The sequence below is a fragment of the Carcharhinus amblyrhynchos genome, chromosome 9, assembly GCF_965287045.1.
Source record: "Carcharhinus amblyrhynchos chromosome 9, sCarAmb.v2.hapA, whole genome shotgun sequence".
Classification (NCBI taxonomy): Eukaryota; Metazoa; Chordata; class Chondrichthyes; order Carcharhiniformes; family Carcharhinidae; genus Carcharhinus; species Carcharhinus amblyrhynchos.
This window is the reverse complement of record NC_137332.1, coordinates 88,801,709-88,818,692: the sequence shown is the minus strand read 5'-3', so window position 1 is coordinate 88,818,692 and position 16,984 is coordinate 88,801,709. Positions and strand designations below refer to the sequence as shown.

General features: G+C 43.8%; 1 protein-coding gene across 1 annotated transcript in view; it reads right to left on the bottom strand.

The window, feature by feature from the left end:
* LOC145348606 (complement C4-like) overlaps positions 1–16,984 on the bottom strand; it is a 275,511-nt gene that overhangs the window by 22,026 nt on the left and 236,501 nt on the right. Inside the window, exons 31-34 of the mRNA XM_080196782.1 lie at positions 13,813–13,872; positions 10,066–10,159; positions 7,109–7,274; positions 3,384–3,486 (exon numbers count right to left, since the gene is read on the bottom strand). Of these exons, the coding sequence (XP_080052908.1) occupies positions 3,384–3,486; positions 7,109–7,274; positions 10,066–10,159; positions 13,813–13,872 (423 nt within the window). The remainder of the gene's footprint in view (positions 1–3,383; positions 3,487–7,108; positions 7,275–10,065; positions 10,160–13,812; positions 13,873–16,984) is intronic.

The window sequence follows — 16,984 nt, the reverse complement described above, 5'->3', positions numbered from 1 at the left end:
ATCTACAATATAAACCTGTGGCAGAGTTTAATTTCCATCAGGGTTTTCTGAAAATCCACTGCATCTTGTTTGCAAGTCTGCAAACCTTTAAAAAAACTTCCTCTTTGGAAGATTCATGGTGAAATTCACAACCCTCATCTCTTTGTCACTTCCACACCCAACCTGTCTCCCTCCTGTTAGCGTCACACCCACCCTTCGACCTTCACCTCACTTTTTCTCCTTTACTGTCCCTTTCCCATCACCTTCCAAACTATTCTTCATCCTAGATATTTTATTCTGTCTTTTTTTGCCTAAGAAATGATATTGGCTCAGAAGAAGTAGAGTCTGGGTGGGTATAGTTGAGGAACTGCCAAGATAAAAAACCATGATGGGAGTTATGTACAGGCTCCCGAACAGTAGTCAGGGTGTGGGACACAAAATACTTCAGTAGATAAAAAAGTTTAAGAAAGGCAAGGTTACAGTGTTGTGGAGGACTTCTATGTGCTGGTGGACTGGAAAAATCAGGTTGGTAGTGGATCCCAAGAAAAGGAATTCATGGAATGTCAATGAGATGGCTTTTTGGAGAATCTTGTGGTGGAGGCCAATTCGGAACAGGCAAATCTGGATTCGATGACGTGTAATGAGGCAGACTTGATAAGGGAGATTAAGGTAAAGGAACCCTTAGGAGGCAGTGACCATAATATGATAGAATTCACCCTTTAAGTTTTCAGCTGAAGAGGGAGGGAACTGAAATCAAGTAATGGCATTGCAGTTGAGTAAAGGCAACTACAGTGACATGAGTGAGGAGCTAACAAGAGTTGATTGGAAGAGGAACTTAGGAAAGTCGGTGGAACTGCATTGGCAGAAGTTTCTGGAAATAATTTGGGAGACACAGCAGGATTTCATCCAAGGAAGAATAAGCATTCTAAGGGGAAGATGAGGCAACCAGGGCTGATGAGGGAAGTCAGGGACAGCATAAAAGCATACAATGTGGCAAAAAAGTATGTAATGTGGCAAAGATTAGTGGGGAGCCTTTACAAAGGACAACTAAAAAAGAAATAAGGCTGGGGGACAGTAGTATAAAAGAAGGTTGTAAAAGTTCTTTTTAGATGTATAAAAATGGTAAGAGAGAGACAAGAGTGGATATTGGACCACTGAAAAGTGACACTGGGGAACAAACAAATGGCAGAGGAACTGAATCTATGCATTTTGTCAGTCTTCACGGTGGAAGACACCAGTAACATAACAAAAATTCAAGAGAATCAGGGAGCAAAGGTGAGTATGGTGGCCATTCCTGAGGAGAAGGTGCTAGGGAAGCTCAAAAATCTGAAGGTGAATAAATCACCTGGATCAGATGAACTACACCCCAGAATTCTGAAGAAGGTAGCAGAGGCATTAGTGGTGATCTTTCAGGAATCAGTAGTGTCAGGGAAGGTCACAGAGGACTGTAAAGTCGTTAATGTAACACCCCTGTTTAAAAAGAGAAAGGGGGAAAAGTCAGGAAATTACAGGCCGGTTAGCGAGACTTTGGTTGTTGGTAAGATTTTGGATCTACTATTAAAGATGAGATTTTGGAATACATGGAGGTGCATTGTAAAATAAGGCAAAATCAGCATGGCTTCATCAAGGGGAGGTCATGTCTCTGTTAGAATTCTTTGAGGAGATATAAAGCAGGTACACAAAGGAGAGGCAGTGAATGTTATCTTCTTGGATTTCCAGAAGGCCTTTGACAAGGTGTCACACAGCAAGCTGCTGAGTAGGCCCATGATGTTAAGAGGCAATGTACTAGCATGGATAGAAGATTGGCTGACTGGCTGAAGGCAGAGAGTGGGAATAAATGGGTTATTTTCAGGATTGTAGCCAGAAACTAGTTGAGTTCCACAGGGGTCAGTGTTGGGACCACAGTTTTTCACTATATACATTAAGGATCTAGCTGAAGGAACTGAGGTAATTGGCAAAGTTTGCAGATGATACAAATATATCTGGAGGAACAGGTAGTATTGAAGAGACAGGGAGACTGCAAAATGACTTGGAGTTAGAAGAGTTGACAAAGAACTGGCAAATGGAATGCAACTTGGGAAAGTGTGAGGTTACGCAATTTGGTAGGAGAAAGAGAGGTGCAGAAAAGGTTCTAAATGGGGAGAGAATGCAGAAATCGGAAGCACAGAGTGACTTGCAAGTCCTGGTTCAGAATTCTCTTCAGGTTAACTTGCAGGTTGAGTTGGTAGTTCGGAAGGAAAATGCAATTCATTTCGAGGGAGCAAGAATACAAAAGCAGGGATGTACTGCTGAGGCTTTATACGGCGTAATAAGGCTCTGCTCAGGCCACATTTAGAGTATTGCGAGCAATTTTGGGACCCGTATCTCAGGAAGGATCTGATGACCCCGGAGAGGATCCAGAGGTGATTCATGAGAGTGATCCCAGGAATGAAAAGTTTCATGTATGAGGAGCGTTTGAGGATTCTGGGTCTGTACTCAATGGAGTTTAGGAGGTTGGGAGGGCCCGTTGAAACAGAATATTGAATAGCATGGTGGAATAGTGGATGTGGGAAAGATATTTCCACATGTAGGTGAGATGAGGGTCCGATGACACAGCCTCAGAATAAACAAGCCAATAAACAAGGCCAACTTTTTAGAACAGAGATGAGGAGGAATTTCTTCAGCCAGGGGGTGGTGAATCTATGAAATTAATTGCAGAAGGCTGAGGAGGCCAGGTCATTGAGCATAATTAAGATTATAGGTTATTGATTGGTAAGGGAATCAATGTAATGGGGAAAAGAGGGGGGGAAAGAATAAGATTGAAAAATTTCAACCATGGTTGAATAGCAGATTCAGATGGGCCAAATGACCTAATTCAGCCCCAATATTTTATGGTCCTTCATCCCTGACAAAGCCTCCTCTGACAAAGCTTGGTGGATGGCACAGTGGCATACTTGCTAGCACTGCTGCCTCACAGTGCCAGGAACCCAGGTTTGATTCCTGGCTTGGGTCACTATCTGTGTGGAATTTCCACATTCTCACCATGATGTGCTGGTTAGGTGCATTGACCCCTACAGGCGCCAGGGTGTGGTGACTAGGAGAATTTCACAGTGATTTCATTGCAAGCCTTACTTGTGACTAATAAGTAAACTTTATAATAAAGCTTCCGTCTCCCACTCCTAGCTTCCCCACCTTCCCTTGCCTCACTGTTCTCCTTCCCTTGCCCACTTGACTTCCCTTACATACACCGAGTTCCTCACATTTCCCTAACCCATCTCCACACCACTTCCCTCCACTAATGTGATCCTATATTTCATTTTCCGTGACAGTAAGACCTGCTGCTGCCGTATATTAGACATTATTTTGAAATATATCTCCAGATAGAAGCAATACAAGGGGTTTTTCCTGTTGTAAGTTGTTTCTACCTGATCAAGGTGTACCAAGTCAGGCCTCAATCCACTGAGGAGTAAGATGTCGACAATAGCCATTCCAGATGGGAACTGAATCTCTTCATGATTGCTATCACGCCTTCATAAGTAAAGTTAAAAAGATTAATTAGGAAATGATTTGCAATGTTACAGAAAAGTGTGTATAAAGTTCAACTGCAGAGGCTTAAGGACTGTTTCGCTAAATTCCACTTCATCAAAAGTGAAGAAGCATTTTTTCAATAGTTAAAATTTTTTTTGCACTTTACATGCTAGTCGGTTTCTAATGGAGAGATGGCTACAATGAATTATACAGCACAGCCCAAACATAACATTCAGGAATTTAATTTTCTCTCGATCCTCCTGTCCTAAGAGTAGTGGGCGAGAAGAGGATTGGGAGAGGTTTCAATGTCAACAAAGATTGATAAAGAAGTTGATAAAGAAGGGTAGGAGAAACTATGAAGCTGGGCTAGCGCTTAATATAAAAAAGGATAGCAAGAGTTTTTATAAATATATAAAAAGGAAGAGGCTGGCTAGGGTGAACGTTGGTCCCTTAGAGGATGAGAAGGGGGACTTAGTGGTAGGGGATGGGGATATGGCGGAGGTCTTGAATAACTTTTTTGTTTCGGTCTTCACGGAGGAGGACGTGAATAATTTGCCGGATGTTAGAGATGGAAAGGTGGTAGGACTGGAGGGTCTCAATGACATTACTGTTACTAGAGAGGTGGTGCTCAACAGACTGGAGGGGCTGATTGTGGACAAGTCCCCAGGACCGGATGGAATGCATCCGAGGGTCCTGAAAGAAATGGCGGAGGTGATAGTGGATGCCTTGGTGGTTATTTTCCAGATGTCGCTGGATTCCGGGGAAGTGCCGGAAGATTGGAAAACGGCTAATGTTACGCCGTTGTTTAAGAAGGGTGCCAGGCAAAAGGCGGGGAATTATAGGCCAGTTAGTTTAACGTCTGTTGTAGGTAAAATGTTAGAATCCGTCATCAAGGAGGAAATAGCGAGGCATCTTGAGGGGAACTGCTTGATAGAGCAGACGCAGCACGGTTTCATTAAAGGGAAGTCGTGTCTGACAAATTTACTGGAGTTCTATGAGGATGTGTCTAGGGCGGTGGATAGAGGAGAGCCGGTGGATGTGGTCTTCCTGGATTTTCAGAAGGCGTTTGACAAGGTACCTCACAAGAGATTATTGCAGAAGGTCAGGGGGCATGGAGTTGGGGGTAGGGTGTTAGCGTGGATAGAGGACTGGTTGTCAAATAGGAGGCAGAGAGTGGAGGTCAATGGGTGCTATTCGGATTGGCGGATGGTGACTAGTGGAGTGCCCCAGGGGTCGGTGCTGGGGCCTCAGCTATTTACCATTTATATAGATGATCTGGAGGAGGGAACCGAGTGTAGGGTGTCGAAATTTGCTGATGACACCAAAATTGGTGGAAAGGCAAATTGTGCGGAGGGTGTGGAGAGTCTACAGAAGGATCTAGATAGGCTGGGCGAATGGGCCAGGAAATGGCAAATTGAATTTAATGTTGGTAAGTGCGAGGTGGTCCACTTTGGTAGGAATAATGGTAGGAGGGATTATTACTTACGTGGAGAAAAACTGCAGCAGGCGACGGTGCAGAGGGACCTCGGGGTCCTTGTGCATGAGTCGCAAAAACCCAGCTTGCAGGTGCAGCAGGTGGTCAGGAAGGCGAATGGGATGCTGGCTTTCATCGCGAGGGGGATTGAATATAAAAGTAGGGAGGTCTTGCTGCGGCTGTATAGGGCATTGGTGAGGCCGCAGCTGGAGTACTGTGTGCAGTTTTGGGCACCGTACTTGCTCAAGGATATTTTAGCCTTGGAGGGAGTGCAGAGGAACATAGAACATAGAACATAGAACATTACAGCGCAGAACAGGCCCTTCGGCCCACGATGTTGCGCCGACCAGTTACAAAAACAATGACCCACTAGCCTATACCAATCCCTTTTCGTCCATAAACCTATCCAGAGATCTCTTAAACGCCCCCAAACTAGACGCATTTACAACTGCAGCAGGCAGGGCATTCCAATCCCTCACCACCCGCTGGGTAAAGAACCTACCCCTGACATCCGTCCTGTAGCTACCCCCTCTTAATTTAAAGCCATGCCCCCTCGTGCTAGCTTTCTCCATCCGAGGAAAAAGGCTATCACTATCCACCCTATCTAAACCTCTAATCATCTTATATGTTTCAATAAGATCCCCTCTTAGCCGCCTTCTTTCCAACGAAAACAACCCTAGATCCCTCAGTCTCTCCTCATAGGACCTCCCCACCATACCAGGCAACATCCTAGTAAACCTCCTCTGCACCCTCTCCAACGAGAGGTTTACTAGGCTGATTCCGGAGTTGAGGGGGTTGAGCTATGAGGAGAGGCTGAATAGATTAGGCTTGTACTCGTTAGAGTTTAGAAGAATGAGGGGAGATCTCATTGAGACGTATAAGATGATGAATGGGATGGATAGGATAGAGGTGGAGAGACTCTTCCCGCTCAGAAAGGATAGTAGGACTAGGGGGCATAGCCTCAAGATAAAGGGGGGGCAGTTTAGAACAGAGTTGAGGAGGAACTTCTTCACTCAAAGGGTGGTGAATCTCTGGAATTCTCTGCCTGTTGAAGTGGTGGAGGCTGCCTCGCTAAATATTTTTAAGACGCGGGTTGATGCGTTTTTGATAAGAGAGGGGATTACGGGTTATGGGGAGAGGGCGGGAATGTGGAACTGAGCCACGACAGATCAGCCATGATCTTATTGAATGGCGGGGCAGGCTCGAAGGGCTAGTTGGCCTACTCCTGCTCCTATTTCTTATGTTCTTATGTTCTTTTATCAGCTGAATCTTATAGTCCTTTCTTTCACATTAATTTAACTAGTTCCTAAATGCATTGATGATATTCATTAATCATTTCCTTGGGCATGTCTGACATTGCTCTCATTGACTGTTTTGCTTGAATTTATATCTTGTTTGTCATCTTCCATGTCCAACAGTAAAAAGCACACTGGGCTGCTTTTTCATTCTAAGCGAACCCTTAGTTTTCAGGCGATAGGGATCTTAAAATTCTGCAATGGTTTTGACGGATGCCCTGAGATATTTGGCTTCTAGCTTTGTTCCTTCTGACAACTGAGGTTGCTGTCTAAGTATTTACACTGTTATATCACTGAGAACGTCAAATCAGAATTTGCTCACAGCTAGCAAGTAAAAGAAGGGGTAAAGGGATGATTTTTCGGGCACTCGGGAGGATAAAGGAATATGACATGGGCCTGCTGGAATTTTACCACCTCACCCACCCCAGAATTGGGGCGGGCGAGGCCTGCAGAATGGCATTCTCCATTGGCCTCGGGCAGGCGAGGTCAGAAACTTAGAGAATAATCAGAAAGAATTGAATAAATATAAAATGAAGGAAGGAAACTTTTGGTGTTTAGACTTAATAGGGCAAGTCAGAGCAAAAGTGCAACCTGTTGGACAGGCAAAAATGTTCCACTCTGAACAACACCTGACACCATAGCAATGCCCAATTTTAACCTGAGTTCAGCATTTCCATTGACATTGATCGAATGACTTTCTTGACTTCAGTTGAATTGATGAGATGTAATTCTAGAACACTATGATTTTATGGCCTCACTCATCCCAAAATTCTAAATCCCACCCAAGGTCAATGGATCTTTCAATGGTCTGCCCCTCACCCGCTCCTATAAAGATAATTTCACCAATACCCACCAGTAACAAACTTCATAGTAAATGGTTTGACGATTTGTGGGATCTGGAACATCCCTTTTCCTTCTGGAACGAAGATCATACCAATCTAAGGGACCAGCTGGTGTGTTGACAGGAAGGGTTTCAGAAGCATTAAGTTGCTTGTCAGCTTCAGTATAATCATAAGGTTCTGTGGCATAAAAGAGAATGAATAGTCCATTCTTGTTCCATATTTCTGAACTTAGGGACACTTCAGGGAAATTTTTCACAGTAAAATATTTGATTTATTATTGTCACAGTATTGGCATACAGTGAAATCTATTGTTTCTTGCGTGCTATACAGGCAAAGTATACCATTCAAAGAGAAGAAAATGAGAGAGTACACAATGTAGTGTTACAGTCATAACTAGGGTGTAGAGAAAGATCAACTTAATGTGAGATAAGTCCCTTAAAAAGTCTGATGGCAGCAGGGAAGAAGCTGCTCTTGAGTCGGTTGGTATGTGACCTCAGATGTTTGTATCTTTTTGCTAATGGAAAAAGGTGGAAGAGCGTATGTCTGGGGTGCGTGGGGTCCTTAATTATGCTGGCTGCTTTGCCGAGGCAGTGGGAAGTGTAGATGGATGGGAGGCTGGTTTGCATGATGGATTGGGCTACATTCATGACCTTTTGTAGTTTCTTGAGGTCTTGGGTAGAGCAGGAGCCATACCAAGCTGTGACATAACCAGAAAGAACACCTTCTATTTGTAAAAGTTGTCACTATGCTTCCTGAAGTCAATGAAAATCTCCTTTGCTTTGTTAACATTGAGGGAGAGATTATTATTGTTGCACCAGTTCACCAGATTCTCTATCTCAATCCTATATTTTGTCTCGTCATTGTTTGAGATCCACGATGGTGTGTATTAGAAAACTTGAAAATCTTGTTGGAGGGGAGTTTGGCCACACACAGTCATAGATGTATAAGAAGTATAGTAGGGGGCTGAGAACACAGGCTTGTGAGGATGATTGTGGAGGTGTTGTTGCCCATCCTTACTGATTGTGGTCTGAGTGTTAGGAAGTTCAGGATCCAGTCACAGAGGGAGGAGCCGAGACCCAGGCCATGAAGTTTGGAGACACGTTTTGAAGGAACAATGATGTTGAAGCCTGGGTTGTAGTCAATAAATAGGAGTCTGACGTACGTGTCTTTGTTATCTAGGTGTTCCAAGGTTGAGTGCAGGGCCAGGGAGATGATGTCTGCTGTGAACCTGTTGCAGTGGTAGGCAAACTGTAATACAGGTAATTCTGGAGGCTGGAATTGACTTGTACCATGATGAACCTTTTGAAGCGTTTCATAATGATAGGATGATGGTTGCCTTCTTGAAGCAGATAGAAACCTCAGATTCTTGTAAAGAGAGGTTGAAAATGTCTGTGAATACCCCTGCCAGCTGATCTGGGCCAGTCACTTGTGTTATTGTGATACTGTGTTTCTCTTTATTGCTGCTCAAATAATAATTGTGATATGGAGATGCCGGCATTGAACTGGGGTAGGCAGAGTAAGAAGTTTCACAGCACCAGGTTAAAGTCCAACAGGTTTATTTGGAATCACGAGCATTTGCTCCTTCATCAGGTGAGTGGAGAATAATAATTGTTCAATATATGAATAGAAGCATAATATTCCCATGTCAGTCTTTGGTAGAATTCTCCACTGCAATCAAAACTCTGCCACAATAGTTTGAAACACATGAATGTTTCTTTGAAAGTCACCTTTAAATCTAATACATCTATTTATCCTAATAGGTTTAAAACAGATAGGAAATATACAGTAAATAGCAGAACCTTTCAGAGTATTGATAGGCAAAGGGATCTAGGTATACAGACACACAGGTTACTGAAAGTGGCAACACAGGTGGAGAAGGTAGTCAAGAAGGCATGCGACATGTTTGACTTCATCGGCGGGATATTGAGTTTAAAAAATGGCAAGTCATGTTGCAGATTAGTTATGCTGCATTTGGAATATAGGGCCCGATTTTACCAATTGGAGGCTAAGGGCTGTATCTGGGCGTAAAATGGATCTGAGCCTGGAATCCTCGTTCCAACGTGCCCATACGCTTTTTGCCAGTACCGATCCGGTCCACACTGTGGGCAGGGCTTAGCGCTGCCGGAACGATCGGAGCTCTGAACTGCGCATGCACAGTTCAAAAAAAACTAAAACAGCGCACAAGGGCACAAAAAACAAAACCAGCCCCCCAGAGGAGGCAGCCCCCCCTCGATCAAATACCCCCTGGGAGGCAGCCCCCCTCCCCAGTGATCGGATCCCCGGGAGGCAGCCCCCCTCGCGATCCAACCCCTGGGAGGCAGGCCCCACCCCCCACCCCCCACAGACCCTCACAATGGTCAGACCCCCGCACACCCCTCCCCCCCCCAAGAAGGTAGGCCCCCCCCCTCAGCAGAGCACACCCCCAACGTACCTCAATTGCTGCTCTCCCTCCACCATCCTTCTGACCTGCACTCGTAGATGTGGAGATGCCAGCATTGGACTGGGGTAAACACAGTAAGAAGTCTCACAACACCAGGTTAAAGTCCTGGTCCTCAGAATGGTAGAGGGCTTTAGTTAAGGCTTGGAGGGCCGAAGGGTCTTTTCTTGTGCTGTAATTTTCTTTGTTCTAATCCCATTTTTCCAACCCAGTTTCAGCCACTGTGTTCCAAATCGAAGGATTCCTACCCCCAATTATGAGGTAATATCAGCAAGGTTTATTGTTGACAATGAGTGGTCACATGCAGAATTCTGTAATGTAGCACTGAAAATTGTGCTTTACTGATAATTGTCCTTACTTCAATAGGCAGTGTTTAGTTGCCACCTTTAAACATTAACTTAAAGAACTCTAAAAGCCATCTATAAATAGTATTATTACTGTTACATTGAAATGAGAGCAATGTGCAAATTGATTTCTTTGATCAATGGAGACACTTTGATCCCTACAAAACACATCCAGAGTTATACTTACTTCTGAACTCCAATTGCCCTTTAACTGTGACGGAAAGGTGGACTGTCTTACAGGTACTGGAAGGCTCCTCCATTAGGTGGTAGCTTTTGCGGAACTGCAATTTAAAAATAAAATGTTCTGTTAAAGACCAACTCCCACTAGAAGTGAACCAAATTGAACTTCAGAAACAGGCATGGAAATGGAATTATCAAACCTTTCAGCAGAGATTAAGAATGTCTATCTTGCCAGGCTATGCTGCTCTTTTTTAAAAAACTGCCTCACTGAACCACATGTCTAGATTTCCCTCTGAAATCCCATTACTTTCTCATTCGGTAGAAACCTTTCAGGACTGATTTTTAAATTTGTTTATGGAATCAACGTGCAGCACATTTTATCAGTGAAACGTCCCAGATACTTACACACGTCAGAATGGAAACTTATGTTCATATCCCCAAGTCATGTCTGATAAGTAATGATATATTTTAGGAAAGGAAGTGAAGCTTCCCCGATGTATTCTCAATCAGATGCTAGTACTTCATATGTAATTGACCTTAAGATCAACAGGATCAAGGATGGGCACCACTATGATGTTGTGGCCATTACGGAGACATGGTTAGAACAAGGACTAGAACAGTTGTTGGCAGTTCCGGGGTATAGATATTTTAATAAGAGTAGGGAAGGTGGTGAAAGAGGTGGAGGAGTAACATTGTTAATCAAGGATAGTTTCACAGCTGCTGAAAGGCATTTCGAGGGTGATCTGCCTACTGAGGTAATATGGGCTGAAGTTAGAAATAGGAAAGGATCGGTCACGTTGTTAGGAGTTTTCTATAGGCCCCCAAATAGTAATAGAGATGTGGAGGAGGAAATGGCAAAACAGATTATGGATAGGAGTGGAGGTCACAGGGTAGTTATCATGGGCGACTTTAACTTTCCAAGTATCGATTGGAACCTTTATAGGTTGAATAGTTTGGATGGGGCAATTTTTGTACGGTGTGTGCAGGAGAGTTTCCTGACACAATATGTGCATAAGCCAACAAGAGGTGGGGCCACATTGGTACTGGGGAATGAACTGGGCCAAGTGTTAGATTTGTTTGTGGGAGAGCACTTTGGAGATAGTGACCACAATTCAGTGTCCTTCATTACTGCAATGGAGAGGGATAGGGTCACACGACAGGGCAAGGTTTATAATAGGAGCAGGGTAACTATGAGGCAATTAGATGAGAATTAGGGAGCATAAGATGGGAGCAGAAACTGTCAGGTATGGGCACAATTGAAAAGTGGAGCTTTTTCAAGGAACAAATACTGCATGTCCTTGATAGGTATGTCCCTGGCAGGCAGGGAGGAAATGGTCGAGTGAGGGTTCATAAAGGAGGTTGAATGTCTTGTTAAGAGGGAAAAGGAAGCATATGTAAGGATGAAAAAACAAGGTTCAGTTGGGTCGCTTGAGTGTTACAAGGTAGCTAGGAATGAGTTAAAGAAAGGGCTTAAGAGAGCTAGGAGGGGGCATGAGAAGCCCTTGGTGGGTCGGATAAAAGAAAACCCCAAGGCTTTTTACTCTTATGTAAGAAATAAAAGAATGACCAGAGTTAGGTTAGGGCCGATCAAGGATAGTAGTGGGAACTTGTGCATGGAGTCAGAAGAGATAGGTAGGCAATGAATGAATACTTTTCTTCAGTGTTCACTAAGGAGAGGGGCCACGTTTTGAGGAGGAGTGTGTGATACAGGCTGATAGGATGGAGGAGGTAGATGTTCTGAGAGAAGATGTATTAGCAATTTTGAAAAAAACTGAGGGTGGATAAGTCCCCTGGGCCAGATGGGATACATCCTAGGGTGCTTTGGGAAGCAAAGGATGAGATTGCAGAGCCTTTAGCTTTGATCTCTCAGTCCTCACTGTCCATAGGGATAGTGCTAGAGGACTGGAGAGTGGCAAATGTTGTTCCTTTTTTCAAGAAAGGAAATAGGATTGACCCTGGTAAGTATAGGCCAGTTAGTCTTACTTCAGTGGTTGGTAAGTTAATGGAAAGGGTCCTGAGAGACAGGACTTATGACCATTTGGAAAGATTCAGTTTAATCCGGGATAGTTAGCACGGTTTTGTGAGGGGTAAATCCTGCTTCACAAATTTGATTGAATTCTTTGAGGAGGTAACTAAGTATGTAGATGAAGCAGTTGATGTCGTATACATGGATTTTAGGAAGGCATTTGATAAGGTTCCCCATGGTAGGCTCATGAAGAAGATAAGGAGGTGTGGGATAGAAAGAAATTTGGCCAATTGGATAAGTAACTGGCTGTCTCATAGAAGACAGATGGTGGTGGTGGAAGGAAAATTTTCAGACTGGAGGCCAGTTACCAGCGGTGTAGCACGGGGATCAGTGCTGGGTCCTCTGTTATTTGTGATTTTTATCAATGACTTGGAAGAAGGGACTGAAGGGTGGGTTAGTAAATTTGCTGATGACACCAAGACTGGTGGAGTAGTGGATGAGGTGGAGGGCTCTTGTAGGCTGCAAAGAGACATTGATAGGATACAGAGCTGGGCCAAAAAGTGGCAGATGGTGTTTAATCCTGATAAGTGTGAAGTGATTCATTTTGGTAGGACAAACTTGAATGCGAATTACAGGGTCAACAGCACAGTTCTAAGAAATGTGGAGGAACAGAGAGATTTTGGGGTTCGTATCCACAGATCTCTGAAGGTTACCACTCAAGTGGATAGAGCCGTGAAGAAGGCTTATAGTGTGTTAGTATTTATTAACAGGGGGTTTGAGTTTAAGAGCTGTGGGGTTATGCTGCAACTATACCGGACGTTGGTGAGACCACATTTGGAATATTGTGTGCAATTCTGGTCACCTCACCATAAGAAGGATGTGGAAGCATTGGAAAGAGTGCAGAGGAGATTTACCAGGATGCTGCCTGGTTTGGAGGGTAGGTCTTCTGAGGAAAGGTCGGGGGAGCTGGGGCTTTTCTCTTTAAAGCGGTGGAGGATAAGAGGCAACTTAATAGAGGTTTATAAGATGATGAGAGGGACTGATAGAGTGGACGTGCAAAGACTATTCCTTTGGGTGGATGTAGCTCTTACTAGGGGGCATAACTATAAGGTTCATGGTGGGAGATATAGGAGGGATGTCCAAGGTACATTCTTCACTCAGAGTGGTTGGGGTGTGGAATACACTGCCTGCTGTGATAGCGGAGTCGGACACTTTAGGAACTTTCAAGCGGTTATTGGATAGGCACATGGAGCACTCCAGAATTATAGGGAGGGGATAGCTTAATCTTGGGATTGGACATAGCTCAGTGCAACACTGAGGGCCAAAGGGCCTGTACTATGCTGTAATGTTCTATGTTCTATTTATCATCGATGTAGACTCCAAGGCAATTTCAACTATTAAAAGGAAAAGCATCAGCCCAAATATTTTCAAAACAGCATACTTCTAAGAAATTTTCTGATTCCATTTTCTAGCAGAGTTGGCACTGCACTGGATTTAATTCATTTCCATGTTTACATGCGATTTAAGCACGGGAAATGCAATGAAGTGTCTGCAGTTTAGTTGGATTAACCCTGATAAATTGTCCCTTAGTGTCAGGGGGATTAGCACGGTAAATACGTGGTATTACGGGGATACGGCCTGGGTGGGATTGTTGTCAGTGCAGGCCTGATGGGCCGAATGGCATCCATCTGCACTCTCAGGATTCTATGGTTTCACGATTCTGTGAAGTATCACTAACCCTGCACAACAAAATAGTGGTCAATCTTTGTAACAATTGAAAATACTCACATTCAGTGTGCCATTTCCTTGACCAGACAGTTCGATTCGAATTGTACTTCCAAGTGGAAACTAACAGAGTGAGATTTGCAATTAAATTTCATCAACAAACTCTTCCAAAGTTTTAGAATATTTCCTTGCACTACAAGTTGACAGATACAGTTTTATTCTAAATGAAATGTACTGGTGGTGTCGGAACCAGTAAGTTGAATATTTTTAATTTAAAGTCAAATGCAGCACAAGCCATTTATAAGACGGTCATTGGAATTTTCAATCTTGTTAAAACCTCTATAGCACTTTATGAAATGTAGTCATTAACTGTTATGAAATGAAGGTTGATCTCTCTTAACCACTCAAAGAGGTGTACTTCACCTCATAATCTGTAAAAGTGATTATTAATCTGCTCTTCAGCGACTTTTAGTGGCTAAATCAAAATAACTCCCTGACACTCTAATTTATCTAACAGTGAACGAGTTAAACTAGTAACAAACTGAGTAAAACATAATTCTAATCGAATGAGATGAATACAATTCCCATTCATTAACACAATAGGATTTAGTCACTCAAAATTACAAGCAGGTTTGTTGTCTTCTGGAACATTCTCTGTATGAAACTGCTTTCTTTTCTGGTACCGTCACTATTGAGATGGTGCTTTTGGCTGAGAGCTTTGAGCCGGGCAAATGGCAGTTGCTGTCTCTCTGCTTTTTGTCCCACTGCCTACTCTTTTTTTATGACCTATTAATATCCTCTACAACAGGACTGGTCGTAGGTTGCCAAAAACATCAAATACAATTCTGATAGGTTGTTGGTATGCAAGTGCCCAATTCAAACTGATAGACTGAATTTAGAAACAAAATCAAAACCAAGGCCTCTGAAACAAATGTTTCAGTCTGTGTACTGGTACCATATGCACCTGCATTTTGCACAAAAAAAATTACCTTTTAAAGGGAACATGCAACGCTTTTTTTCCTGGCATCTTTATGATTTTACAAATACCAAATTTTAACATTCTACTTTACAATCTAAATTACTTTACTCAACTTCACAATACTGACATCATTTAAAAATTTTGCAGCCAATATTTATTTTATGCCTTCAAGAAAATTGAGACATGCATTGACTTCCTGCTTTGGTGAGTTGTTTAATTTTCTACTACTATTCACGATTGTATGTGATTGGATTGCAAAGTGTATATCTGATCCATTTGTTTTAGGTTCGGTTGGCTTTGTCTATTGCTTGCTGCTTTCCTCTGTTTGACATGCACATTAGCAGGTAATGCAACTACAACAGGTAGACATATCATTTGTTGTGATGCCTGGTGCAGTTCCTAGGGTCATCTTTGATCAAGGTTGGATCCTCCAACTTGAAGCGAATCATAGACTGTGTACAACAAATTTGGTTGTATACAACTCAATTCCTGATAACGCTCATCATTTCTTAAATGCCCAGTTTTGTTCAAAAGCTATATTTATCATGGTGCTAATGTCACGTAACACAATGGAGCTGATCCTGAATGTCATGGAGACATAGGGGATGATTCTCCTACCCCGCTGCACTAGTTTTCTAGTACAGTGTGATGGGAGATTCTCACATCCGGGCGTGTATCAGATTCCTGCGTGCGTTTCTGCTGCATGTCCACCTCTTAGTGTCAGATTTCCGGCACTGTCAGATCCATGCTGGAAACTGGCAGGAACACATGGTAAGACATTTATATCTATTTTAATATGATTAGTGGGGACTGAATTCTCTGGATCTGCTAGCCTTCCCTGCCCCCTCCAGTGCCAGAGTGTTTCATTCCAGTGGGGTTTTGAGTAGCTCCCCAGGGAACTATCAGGACAACCCCACTGCAGTGAAAGGGGAGGGGCAATCGGGGCTTGGGCGGCAGGGGGGGGTGTTGGTGCCCTTGGGAATGGGCACCCTTACAGTGCCTGCCTTTGCCCAAGAGGCAAAGTGCCGATGCCCAGGTGGCACCTTGGCACTGCCTACTGGGCATGGGGCAGGGCTAGGGAGAAAATCGGTGGGGGTGGGTGGTCCTGCTGCCACTCAGCCTTTGGGATCGATGGAGGCAGGAGAGAGGCCAGCGATCAGTGAGGGGGTCAGGAGATTGGGGTGGGCTAGGGGGACATGATCAGGCCATGGAGGCAGCATTTTGGGAGTCCGGGGCTGGCCAGCGATTGAGCTGTCCAGCAAACAGGAGTCTCCCAGTTCAGAGCCATTGAGAATGCACAGAGCCTGCTGATTTTCAGCCTCGTGGGCAGAAATAGGCCCCACTCCCTGAAATCTAATGATTTTCATGCTGGTGGCCTTTGCAATGCACAGAGTATGGGAGATTCTCGTGTGAACTCCCACTGCAAAAAACAGTGTGAGATACTCCAGTTTTTCCATGAATTCAACACAATTTTCTGGGGGGAAATCGCCCCCATTGAGAGTTTTGCAGCACAGCAAGAGGTCATTCTGCCCATCATGTCTGTGCTGGCTATCAAACACATGATATTCTCATCCCATGTCCAATCTGATTAGGGATACGCAGCATGGCTTTGTTAAAGGGAGGTCATGCCTTACAAATCTGGTAGAATTTTTTGAGGACGTGACAAAAAACGGTCGACGATGAATGAGCCGTTGATGTTGTCTGTATGGATTTCAGTAAGGTGTTTGACAAAGTCCCTCATGGTAGGTTGGTTGGAAAGGTTAAGGCTCATAGAATACAAGGCCAGGTATCTAGATGGGTTGAGAACTGGCTTGGTATTAGGAGTAAAAAGTCTGACAGCACCAGGTTTTAGTCCAACTGATTTATTTGATAATAGACTCACAAGCTTTCGGGTTAGTCCCTTCGTCAGGTGAATGGAGCGTTCTGGCCTCACACAGAGCATATAAAGCACAGACAGTTTGGAGACTCTCTAAACTGTCTCTGCTTTATATGCTCTGTCTGAGGCCAGAACTCTCCATTCACCTGACGAAGGGACTAACCCGAAAGCTTGTGAGTCTATTATCAAATAAATCGGTTGGACTAAAACCTGGTGTTGTCAGACTTTTTACTGTGTTTACGCCAGTCCAACGCCGGCATACCCACATCATGATTGGTATTAGGAGACAGACAGTAGTAGTGGAAGGGTCTTTTCCTAGCTGGAGGTCTGTCACTGGTGGGACCTATTTGTAATACATATAAATGACTTGGAAGAGGGAG